Source organism: Melanotaenia boesemani, chromosome 2 (genome assembly GCF_017639745.1).
Source record: "Melanotaenia boesemani isolate fMelBoe1 chromosome 2, fMelBoe1.pri, whole genome shotgun sequence".
NCBI classification, from domain to species: Eukaryota; Metazoa; Chordata; class Actinopteri; order Atheriniformes; family Melanotaeniidae; genus Melanotaenia; species Melanotaenia boesemani.
In genome coordinates, this window is record NC_055683.1 from 28,736,684 (window position 1) to 28,748,926 (window position 12,243).

The following is a 12,243-nucleotide window of genomic DNA, read 5'->3' on the forward strand; positions in this document are numbered from 1 at the left end:
GGTATGTTGGCAGCTTCCTACAGGAACTGCCACCAGACTCTGAAAAACGACTAACGAAAGAGATGATCCAGCTCATGCAGGCTTACATTTGAAAAAGTGCTCACATAATGCTCATGTTGCACAGCTCCTATTTTATTCTTGTTGCAGAATTTGCAGTTTAACATTTATCGTTGTATAACAACTTTAGTTTTTGCTAGGAGTAATTTTTACTTGCACCTGACAAGTACCTTAAGCTTACATATATTTTCAACTTGTCAACATTTTCAATAATAAAGACAAGCAACTTTCAATAAGCCACTTTTACTAAACACAACACTATTTGCATTCTGTTGTTTTCCTTTGCTTTCACTTACACACAGTCCCATGATCAGCATGCATCCAGTAAACCATCTCACATTAGGCTGAGGGATTGTGCCACACTGGAGAACAATGTCCTGATGGTCAAATCTGCCCGCCACGCTTTGAAAGTAGTTTTAGTGTCTTTGGCTGTTGGATCCATTTCAGTGATGTATGTTGAAGCAGGGACACATTGAAAACCTGCAGAACTGCCACCCTTGTCGGATGGTATTGAGTAGGCCTGGTCTAAACTAAAACTTGTCAATTTGATGCATGAGAGCAAACAAACACCAGCAGTCTGGACTTGATATGGTTTAGGCCTGGGTCAGCTACTAACCTCCCCTCACCACCGAGTTAAACTGAATCACAAATGGTATTTCATAAGAGCTTTATTTGAAATATTACATATAAAAACTACATACAATTTATCCCACATTAACATCAATATCGTGATTAAATGCACACTTAAAACGACATGGAATGATTACTACAGAGAATGTCCATAGTGGCCACTTAGTGACAGGTGAAGCCAGCTTATTTAGTAGAAATATCCCAACATCAGGAATTACTGAACAGATTTTTGCTGGATTAACATGGACCTAATCAAAGATCTCCATCTTCTCTTGTTTGATGTTTCCTGTGGAGAGAAGAGCCAACATTTATAAAAAGGATCTAGTAAGGTGCTAGATGTTCTCAACAATTACAGTTCAGGAAAATATAAAATTACCTGCTGCTTGTTCTTCCTTGATTCGTTTCACAACACAGTTCTTAATTTCCAACCCAATGGCTCTGGAGAGTGGAGGAGGAACAGCATTCCCAACCTGGGAGGCAGCAACAGAAAAGACAAGCAGAAATGGCTCATGGATTACCAGTTTAGCCTAGTGGATGAGTTCAAGAGCAATGTTTAAAAATCAGTTATTGTTTAGAGGAGTGAAAGAAGTATAAAATAAAATACACTCCGACTTCTTGTTTTAGGGGTGGGCTTTATATTAAAACTAGCTGTTACCTGTCTGTGTTTGTCCAGGATGTTTCCAAAGAAGCGGTAGGTGTCGGGGAATCCCTGAGAGCGTGCACATTCCCTCACACTGACCACTCTGTGCTGCTCAGGATGCAGAACGCGACCCTGGAATTAAGAGCTCGGGTTAACGTCATAAAGTAAAGAATTTGTTACAGACCTTGAAAGTTGATTAATCATAAATTCATATGCTGGAATAATTTGACTAGAGGTTTATAATAAAAGTGAGATCAGACATTTTTCTATATGCTGACTGTCCAGGTGAATGCGAGATGTTAAATTGTTTCAACAAGATGGACTAAAAACACCGTTAGATATTTTTTAAACAAATCAAGCTAAAAAATTTTAAAAGTTAAAGTACCTGTTTGCCCATGGGCTCAGGGTTAGTGACAGTTGTGCTGAAGAATCCATCCCACTCCAGTCGACCATAAAGTCCTGCCCAGTGATTGTGGCGGTTACCAGTGTGGGGCAGACACCACGGGATCAGGGTGTTAAACTGTCTGTCTGCAGGATCGCAGGGCGTTCCTAACAATTATGTGCAAAAAAATTAAATTAAAAACTCTCCAACCTAGATATTCAGGATCTGCCATTTTATTAAGTCATAAAAATGTGTACCTCCTGAACAGGTGCAGACACCTCTGAGTGCACCAGTGCTGCTGCGTCCATTCTTTTTATCGTGGTGTGTGTAGCGCAGTTTCTTAGTCATGGTTCCATCTTTCAGTCGAACTTCAATGTTGGGTAGATCTCTCCAGTCAGAGCCTGGTGCCAAGGGAATGTGACGCATACGACCTTCGACTAGAGCACTCATGTCCTGAGAACAAAAATAATTTTTTAAATTTATAATTCTTTTCTTTTTAAAATTAATTCTTACTTTCCTTCTGCCACACTAACAAGACAGCTCACCTTGCAGATGTGGTCTCTGAGGATAGGCTGATATTGTGTGCCTCTGATCTGCCTCTGGAACCAAGACTGAGGTTCCCCATTGTAGGAGATCTCCAGCGCAGCTGCACCATTTCGAATCTCTGGCAGATCAGACATTGTGTCCCTGACGGTGATGGTTCTGTAGATTCCACCATTGCCTCTGTTGGAAGACAAAACAATGAAGTCTAACAGGATCAATGAAGCTTTTGATGCTTTAAAGGTTTATGATGTAGAATTAGAGTCAACAGCTCAAGAGAGGATCGGGTTTTTATTACCGTGTAACATTACTGACGTATTTCCTGTCATCCACCACCACACTCAGTGAGCAGGCTCTGGGAGCAAACACGTGCAGAGGTTCAGGATAGCGAGGCAGAGTCTCTCCTGGAGCAGCAGCCAGGATGATTGCCCTGCGGCGGGTCTGGGCAACACCATACTGACCAGCCTGAGAGGTACACCAGAATGGAGCAACAAGGTTATCTTGTTTAGCTTTACTGCAAAAACTTTAGACATGAAGAAAAAAAAATAAACAAACCCCATCTATACTAACACTCCAGCCAAAAAGTACAGTAGTTCATGTACTCAGACCAACCTGAAGGACTCCAAAAGTGCACTGGTAGCCCATTCGCACAAGGCAGCGTAAAGTCAGCTTCAGGACCATGGAGTTTTTGAATGATACAAAGTTCCTCACATTTTCAAGCAGGAAGAACTTGGGTCTGTAGTAATCACAGTAGCTACAAGACAGAAAATGTGTCATTTCAACCATCTGTTCAAAGAGGTATTAATAACATGTAGTCTAATGAGTGATGACAACTCCTCCTTGTTAGCACTTACCTGAGATAAGACACCACAAGTGAGTTCTTGAATTTGGAGTAAGTGCGAGAGTTGAAGCGGTTCATCCCACTGAAACCTTGACAAGGAGGTCCTCCACAGAGCATCTCCACATCCCCCTTCTGAGGCAGTTTCTGGCCAAGAGAATTGGTCTTCTCTCCAGACATGACCAACTTCAGCAAGATGTTGCAGTCCTCTGTGAACACTGTGGTGCCAGGGTTGTTGAGCCTGAAGGCCTGTGCTGCTGGCTCCCACATCTCTATAGCCCAGAGAGTCTCAGAGATACCTGAAGGCAACAAGATTACAATTTTGAGTAATACAATGAGAAATAAACATGCAATGGTCCATTCTTTTCTCTTGTTAGCAGCATTAAAGAAACATTTACCAGCCTGGTGGAAGCCTTCAGAAAGTCCACCACAGCCAGAGAACACATCAAGTGTGCGGTATTTGGGAACTTTAGGCATCTGCGGCTCCATGTTAGAGTCCTGCGGTTCCTGTGCAGCCTTTCCTTTGCCTTTGCCTGATGGGAGTGTAGATTAAGTTTTAGTGAGGCTAAAAGCAGTGATGAAAATGCTTCTGCATATATGCATTTTTTTTTAGAAAACAGAAAATATATATACACACACACCTTTTCCTTTGCCCTTTCCCTTTCCTTTATGAACAGTAGAACGGGCGTGATTTGGAGGATCTTCAAAGCTTTTTGATTTAGCACTGTAAGCCTGTGGAGAGGAAATATGCCAAACATTATCTACTACATTCAAAGATATTCAAGTGTGTTATCTTTCCCAAGTTCCAAATGTCTAACTACATCTTGACTCAGTCATTGGAAATCCCACTCAAAAAATTTTGTTTATGAGCAGAATACCCAATTCTAAATGACAGCAGAAACAGAAATATTGACCACTGCACCTCCAGAAAATAGAAGCGATCTGGTCCACCACTGGAATAATCCTGGACAGATTCATTCAGGTCTTCTGCATACTCCACTTGACAGCGTCCAAGTACCTCAGACATGCAGACGGTTGCTTCTTCATCGCTCCAGTAGAGCTGATTGATGTCTGTGTGGTAACTAGCTTTGACGCCTTTGTGAGTGTTTTCAGGCCTAGTAAATGAGACCATTAATTTAATTCTGAACAGTAGTTGTGACAGGAGAAAAAAAAAAAAACCCAACAAAACTATATTACTACCTGTAAAACTTGTAGAGTCTGAGTTTGACCTCTGAAGTGTCCGGTTTCCCATTACTACGCCGGTGACAAAAGATTTCCTTGATGCGGCCAACACGGAAAGGCTCTGGAGCATCCAGGTTTGACCCTTTAATGTAATCTGAGGACTTCCTGTAATACTCCGGATACAAATCTTCATCCACATCCTCTTTCCTATGGGAGCGTTTCATTGGACTGGCTGGTTTGACACTGACAACCAGAAACAAGATATCACACGATAAATGTCATGCTCATTTTTGTTAGATCCAAGTGTAAACAGAAAAATAAAAAAAAATGAATAAATCTTTTACTTACCTGAAATTAAAGGCCTCAGATGGAAGATAGACACTGTCTCCCACTTTAAATTGTTCTCCCTTGAAACAAGCCAAAGCATATAGTGCCTTGGTGTCATTGTCCTCATTTTCCAGGGGTTCCAATGCACGAGGCTCTTCCTGGTCATCTCTCTCTTTATTACGAGCACAGCTGCCACAGAATCTGAATAAAAAAAGAAGGGCAAAATAGGGATTAGACTGCAAACTTCCACCAAGGCTGAATACAGATCTTCTTGATCCAGATCAATATAAAGAGTTACATTACCAAGTCAGGGAACACTGCTTTTTTTCTATTCATTTTCATGCTAATTTTAATTAATCCTGCCAACAATCTACCACAACCATCTCAATACAAGTAAAAACTGAGAAGATCCCAGGCAGCACAAGTCCATGTTACTGGTGCTTACTTGAACCTGCATTCATCTGATGGAGAAGTCTTAGGAGGAGTCTCAAATCTGGCAAACTCTGCATCATACCAGAACTGATAAAAGAAACTCTTCCCATCATCATCAATCACTTTGAGGTCAACATCCATCCCACCCTAAAATATAAAATGCAGCCATTAGAAAGCTTGTATCAAAACATAAAAGGCAACTTTAAACTATTTTTAACTTACCTCCATGGACCAGTTGTTAGATGGGGCTTTGTACATGACATTCACTTTTCCATGAACATAATTGAGCAGCATGTCCTCACATTCATCCACAATGACCAGCTCCAGTGGATCAGAAGACTCTCCAAGCACTGTGTGAATTCCACGAAGGAACCAGTGAGCATGGAACATCTTTCCATTGCTGTCCTCCCACAATGACGTGATTCTGAAAAACAACACCTCATTAGATCAACGCAATTTACTAAAGAAACAACAAGGCTATGCAGCAGCGATGTTCTGGATACCATACCTTGCCAGAAACAAAGGGATGGTTGGATCCTCTGATGAAACTGAGACACAGTCTCCCACCTCCAGCACTTCATCATTGACAGAGACCTTCTTGTAGTATTGCTTCTTCCCATGAGACTGAAGGGGGGTCAGAGATAAATATCATTTGCATAACAGTTACGCCTCATGATTAGAAAAACTTCTGCTTAGACACCAAAGAAGGAGAGGAAATACCCCAACAGGTTCTCCAATCCATGCAAATTTGGACTGGGTCTGCTTCTTCCTCTTGGTAGGAGCAACCTTCTTGGTCTTCTCTACTGACACATCATCCTCCTCGATGTTTTCATCATCTTCAGCTTCCTTTACAGCAAGATTTGGGCATCTAAAAACAGATGTGTTCAGACACTGTTCAACATCTTTCTTATTTGCAATATTCATACTTAAGTCAAACTAATTCAAAGAAGAAGAAGAAGAAAAAAAAAAACACATAAGACATCTGAACAGAAATTCACAAGTATCAAGACTTATGAAACTGCTCAGACATGCTCACCTTCTCTGCTTACAAGCTTGCTTGCTTCTGCCGCTTCCTCCAAATTTGATCATGTCTTTGCAGGCTGTACACTTGCCACAATCAGGAGATTGACAAACCTATGGGTGGATGTAGAAGTCAGAATATTCCAAATGTTTATTATAGAAAAGACACAGTGTCCATATTGAAAGTGGTATTCAGCTCACCTCACATACACCACAGCGCTGTCTTTTGACTCCACCCTCTTTATCATTCTGTTCTATCTGATCAGAGAAGAAGGCATCAAAGATCTGATAGACCAGCTGGGTGGTGGTGGCTTTAGTTGGTCCCTTACTGTCCTTCTCTATCTTTGTTGGGTGGCGGATGGCTTGTCTTCTAGCGGCTCTCCTGTCAACAGAATAGCATTTCCCTCCCCATCAGAACAGAAGTAATTTGGTTCATCACAAACATCTGATTATATGTGAAGCGATGGCATTATGAAGCCCCTGGCCGTCAACACACCACAGCATCAGGCCATGCAACATAACAAGCAAACAAAAGCAGATAGTCAAGATGTAAAATGCAGCTTGTTATCAAAGTAAGTGCACATAAGTTCTTCCTAAACTGACCTGTATGGAAAACACCGACATGAACAAAGTTTCTAGAAGGTTTGAAAGAAGCTGAAAGAACTTTTAAGTCTTCCTGTCCTGCAAGTTATAAATAAGACTTGCTATAAAATTTGTGTTTTACATAGACATTAATAAAACACTAATCTGTGTGATGTGTAGTGCTTGTCTCACTAAAAGCTAAGAAGACCCCCTACTCACGTATAGTTTAAAGCAAAGACCTAAAAGACTTAATTTTTCACCTGAAATAGCTTCATCAGTTAGGTTTCATTTTTGGATTACACAATATTTTAATATAGGACTCCCCTTAGGGATACTCAGACCTATCCTGAAAAAAAAATCTCTTAAGCTGCTTTACAGTTAAAACTTTTCAATTGATTTTACTTCATGAAAAAAAAAAATATATAAATAAATAAATAAATTAAACAGAAAAAGAAAAAGTTTGCATGGCAGTGATGAGTAGCCTGTAAGAACATTATCCATTTCTTACATTTGTGACACATGATTACCGGTTTAAATAACAGAACTTACAAGTTATTCCTTAATCGTGCACATTCATTACAAACCAATACTTATAACTGAGCCAGGATTTCTTATGGGGCATAGATCCATCGTTCCAAGCGTTACAAATGGTCATATTGAAAATATGCCAGTAAAATAAACCACAATGAAAAGCCAAAATATACATATATGTATATAAATTTGAAATAAAATCTAAGCATGACCTCTGATACCGGGCTTATTTGGTTCCGTTTCTAAATGCTTTACACTAACACACCACCAAACAAGCTAAGGATGCAATCACAATAAGTCCTACCTACCAGTATAGCAGCATGCTGCATTAGGAAACGTTAAAGGAATGTTAGACAATAGGAAAACAAAGAGTATAAGTACATAAATATAAGAAATAAAGCTGTAAAAATAAAATAACTAACTTTAACACTGCTATTTGTGGGGGAAAAAAAGAAAGGAAAATTAAATGTATCTAAGACTTGCAACACTAATAAAAAATTCTTTAAGTATTCTGGCTCTGGAGTCAAAGACTAAGTGACCTCAACTACACTCAAGTCAATGTGCTTCATGGAAATAGTCTACAAAATTATCTTTAGCTGTACCTCTTCCCCAGAGTTACTCCTGCAAGTTTGATCAGGTCTCTCATGCAGGGAGTAACAATGATCGGCTGCTCATCTGAGTCGCCAGCCTCATCATAACTCTCCACCTGTTCCACCACAAACTGGGCATGACGCAACAGCGTGTCTTCAGTGAAGCAGTTAAAGTTTAGTCCGGCGGGAGGGACGGTGGTCTGAGGGCAGAAAGAAAAAGAACTACTTAGCATGACAACGACAATAATGGCTGATAACAGGGTAAAGAACTGGGCCGAATGAATGCATGTGCTCACCTCAATTTTGTTGAGAAGGTCTTCATAAGTAACATCAGGATTTTTCTGGAGAAATTCAACCACTATCTTGCTCATATAGATTTTTTCCTGCATTAGTGCAAAAATTGGAGCGTACTCCTCACTGGGGTGCATCAAGATGTAATCAGCAAAAGCTGGATTAAAAATAAAAAATATAATAATATTAGTGTTTAATTTATATTAAAGTAATATTAAAAAGAGTTAAAAAAAAAAAAAAAAGGTGTGCTACCTGTAGTAAAACCAATCAAGGCTTTTTCTCCTCCATCAAAACCAGTGATCCACCAGGCATTGATTGGCCCTAACTTTTTAGCAGGAACGCCACCTGAGGGGAAAAAAGTGTATATATGGTTCTTGGTAGTATGAGCTAGAAGGTAATGATGCACAAAAAAAATGTTTAAATTCTTCAAATGAATATTTTCGTACCATCTAAACAAGGGTTGTCATCATAGATGGGTTTAACAACACAGCTGAAGTAAAGCTCCACATTCTTCTCAATCAGTCCAGAGTCAAATGGACAAAGGTGCCCACGTTTATCATACACACTGTAAGATCCAACAAAGCAATGTAAGCATCACAACGCTTCAGGGGATGACAGCCGTACTCCTCTTATAAAACAAATCAGGTGTGACCTAATGACTTTAAATAGAAAATTTACCTGAAGTTTGTAATCTTGTGTTGTGGCAGATCCTCATAACTTTCAAATCCATCTTCATTGGAATCGAACAGGGACAGACGCTCATCTGTTAACATCTCTGGTTCATCAAGCTAAAAACACAAAAAATTACTAAAAAAAACAAACAAAAAAAACTTTGCAGCCCTTAATTTGCCATATATTTGAGATTCCCACCGCATTATCAGGATCTCCCTGAAAAAACTTCAAGTCTGAATCATCCAAGTACTGTCTGCAGTCAGGGCATTTAGGGGGTGGTGTCTAAGAAAAAACATGCCATTACCAATCAATAACTTATATTGTTTACAGCCATGAAACAACCAAATGACCAACTTTATTACCTTTGCAGCAGACACTGGCTTCATCATTTCACTCTTTTCTTCCTGTGGCGCAGCCCTGGATAATGAAGAGATGGTCTTGTTTTAAATCCAGAGCTGCAACTTACATAAATAAATCCAATCTTCTGAAAGCAAACTACTTACTTTTCGTCCAATTCTACTTTTAGGCGCTTCTCCTCCCGAGACTGTAACAAATAATATATATTATTATTAATAATAATAATAAACTGACCCTCATTTTAAAAATGGTTGATTTTTTTTTTAAAAAGTCACCTCTTCAACATCATCTTCTTTCTTCAGTTCATCTTGACCATTGACAACTTCTCCATTCAAGTCTTCAGACTTGCGCTTTTGACTGGAAAACAAAATGTACTTTAAAAATTACAGCCACCCGCTTTGATTTAAATGTTATTACCAACAAATTAAAAAGGGTAAATCTTCCATTTACACTTTAGAGAACATTGACAGTATGGTTGGCTGTTTTCCACTGTTTCTTGTAACTCGTGTACTGGCTGGAGACTCTACAAAAGAAAAATATTCATTCTTATGCCATAACTCCAAGATACTGTTTCATGGGTCATCTTCACCATGAAAACAAGTTGTGCTATAAATGAGGGCAATAAAAATAAGTCCTTTTACGTACTTTTAGTGTCAGTGTTTGCTTTGCTCCTGCGCCCACCCTTCCCTTTAGAAACAGTTGGTGACTTTACTGCTTCTTCATCCTCTTCTTCCTGTGAGACCATGTTTACATCACTTATTTCTTCCTGATGGGAGCCGTTAGTGAAGCCATTTGTCTTGCCATTCTGCTCTGCATCATCACCATGCAAGCCATTTTCAAGATGAAGTTCTTTAACCAGCAAGGCCTTTACTTTTGAGATGTAAACCTCCTGAGAAAAGTACATGGAGTGCATCAAGTCAAAGAAGCTTATACACAGCTGAGTTCCATGATTAATTATACAGATATGTATAGATTCACTAACCATTGTGATCTCTGAGCTTTCCATTTTTTTCTCAAGTATGGTCAGTTGGTCCTGAGCATCATCATGCAGAAAGTCTTGCACCAATTTGAGCTTCTCTTTCACGTGATCCTAAAATTAGGAAATGTTGGGGGAAATTAAAAAAAAAAAAAAATACAATCTAAAGAAAGAAAATATATCAAGTTTAGCCTAAACAGTTCATTTCATGGTCGAGGATTGCACTGAAAGATACAATTACTTAGAGCCATTTTAAAGCCAGACATATTTTTGGGGAGTGATAAATAAATTAAAGTGATATGACATCTGTCAAGCACTAGAGGCAGCCCAGGAACTTGGTTCTATTTGCTTTTAAGCTTATTGGGATACTCAGAATCTGTCACATTACATCTGAAACAGACAAGTTGAATGACCTAATGACGAAAATGCAGAGCTCTGCATTTGTACCAATATATTGTGAACCTATGGTCCTATGGTCTAAATAGTCTGCAGAACTACAAATCAACATTCAATTTGATGCAATCAGCAATCAGCTGAGTAGCACTTATTACATGCAGACTTTCAGTTACACTAACTCAGTGTTTTTAAATTCAGGTCCTCAGGACCCACTGCCCTGCCTGTCTTAGATGTGATCCTACTCCAACACACCTGATTCAGATTAATGAACTTCCTAATCAAGTTCTTTTCAAGTCTGTTAACGAGCCATTCATTTCATGCAGGTGTTTTAAAGTAGAGTTACTTCTAAAGTATGCAGAGCAGTGGGCCCTGAGGACCAGGATTGAGAAACACTGCACTAACAGTACACTTAACTCACCTCCTCTGAAAATCCATCCTCATCCAGCATCTGCAATCTGTAAACAGAGCGCTCATCAAAGTAAGATTACATCAAGTTACTGAGAGTACATCTTTTAGGAGCATACTGACTGCAATAAAGTAACACTAAGCCATTGTGAGCGCGCGCTAGCAGAAACAGAGCACAAAACTTCCTGGCGCCAAATCCCACACGTTGCCTCCATACATTGCCAGGCTAACAAAGCTAGCTGGCTAATGCCAATGAAAGCTCTACATGCCGAAGTCTGAGCTGTCAAATGGTAACAAGCTAACGCTAGCTGCAGCTGCTACTGTAAGCAAATGGTAAAGTGGCAGCCATTCTTACACTACCGAGAGAAAGTCCAAAGGAGCTGAGTAAGTAATACAAGTCTCAGCGCTGTTGTTGTGACTTCTGAATTGAGACAACAGACTGAATACTAGCTAAATCATTAAGACAACATTAGCATTCAGGTTACCATCGTTACCGTACCTTTTCCTGACATCGTCTGGCAAAGACAGGGACGTTTTGGTTGGCATTGTAAACAAGCCTGAGATAAGAAAGATAAAACTTATCTTTAAAAACAGTTAAAATCACGATATAAACTGCCGTCATTAACCACAACGCAGCTCCACGGTGACTGCAAGTGGTGTGCAGCTTCTTTAGGTGGATGCTATGATCAATTCGGGCGCGCGGGCCGTCTTTTCGCGCGGAAACCCGGGTGCTTTGGGTTGTACCACTACTGAAACTCACGGGTAAAACCGTCTTTGACAGATAGTCATTTTATTTTTTAGTCGGATTATTAGTAATGAAAGACATACTTTCGTACTCTGTATGACCTTGAAATAATTTATAACACACTATACAATATTAATAATAGTTATAATAAGAAAAATGTAATTTTATGAAAATGACTAACTAACTTAATCTCCCCTAAATTTCTCACAGATGTCGTAATCAACGGTCCAAGCGGAAGCAATAGAAGTATTGTTTACTAAGCGACAATACTAGTGATACTTTGCATACAGTGCAGAGCATTAAAGATGCAAGCTTCCCCCCTTTTCAAGTGAAGTCATAGTAAAGAATAATAATTGTTTTAAAAGTGAACAACTGATATGTTTTGTGCAGGGTAACAGCTATGTATAACCGACTTACAGTGTTACAGTAATATTTTATTATTCCTGTGTCTGGGAAATGTTTGCTATCTCTCATATATGTAGAAATAAGTTGTATTTTAAACGATCGTTGTGATTTTTCAGAACTGTAAATGGAAAACACGTACTTCTGTATTTATCTGTTTGACCACAAGATGGCACTATCTAATTGTTATGCTGCAGTCAGCATTATGTGTCTTATTTTGTCATGTTATGTTTTCATGCCTTCTTTGT

At 39.3% G+C, this 12,243-nt stretch overlaps 1 protein-coding gene across 2 annotated transcripts; it reads right to left on the minus strand.

Moving 5' to 3' along the window:
* Window positions 1–707: 707 nt before the first annotated feature.
* Window positions 708–11,551, minus strand: dnmt1 (DNA (cytosine-5-)-methyltransferase 1). 2 transcript variants are annotated; one of them, XM_041972796.1, is made up of 35 exons: window positions 11,348–11,551; window positions 10,862–10,898; window positions 10,054–10,161; window positions 9,717–9,960; window positions 9,522–9,594; window positions 9,347–9,428; window positions 9,218–9,258; window positions 9,077–9,131; window positions 8,913–8,996; window positions 8,721–8,830; window positions 8,489–8,607; window positions 8,295–8,387; window positions 8,048–8,199; window positions 7,764–7,951; window positions 7,470–7,484; window positions 6,250–6,430; window positions 6,065–6,162; window positions 5,749–5,896; window positions 5,537–5,652; window positions 5,251–5,452; window positions 5,042–5,175; window positions 4,618–4,797; window positions 4,288–4,512; window positions 4,010–4,202; window positions 3,729–3,819; window positions 3,486–3,620; window positions 3,104–3,386; window positions 2,862–3,003; window positions 2,548–2,714; window positions 2,255–2,432; window positions 1,967–2,162; window positions 1,713–1,876; window positions 1,343–1,459; window positions 1,064–1,157; window positions 708–973 (listed from the first exon to the last, which is right to left on the minus strand). In XM_041972796.1, the coding sequence occupies exons 1-35, from the start codon at window positions 11,392–11,394 to the stop codon at window positions 936–938; spliced, it is 4,530 nt and encodes a 1,509-aa protein (XP_041828730.1). In that variant the 5' UTR covers window positions 11,395–11,551; the 3' UTR covers window positions 708–935. The 2 variants fall into 2 exon arrangements, with proteins under 2 accessions (XP_041828730.1, XP_041828738.1); XM_041972804.1 differs by lacking the exon at window positions 7,470–7,484.
* Window positions 11,552–12,243: the final 692 nt, after the last annotated feature.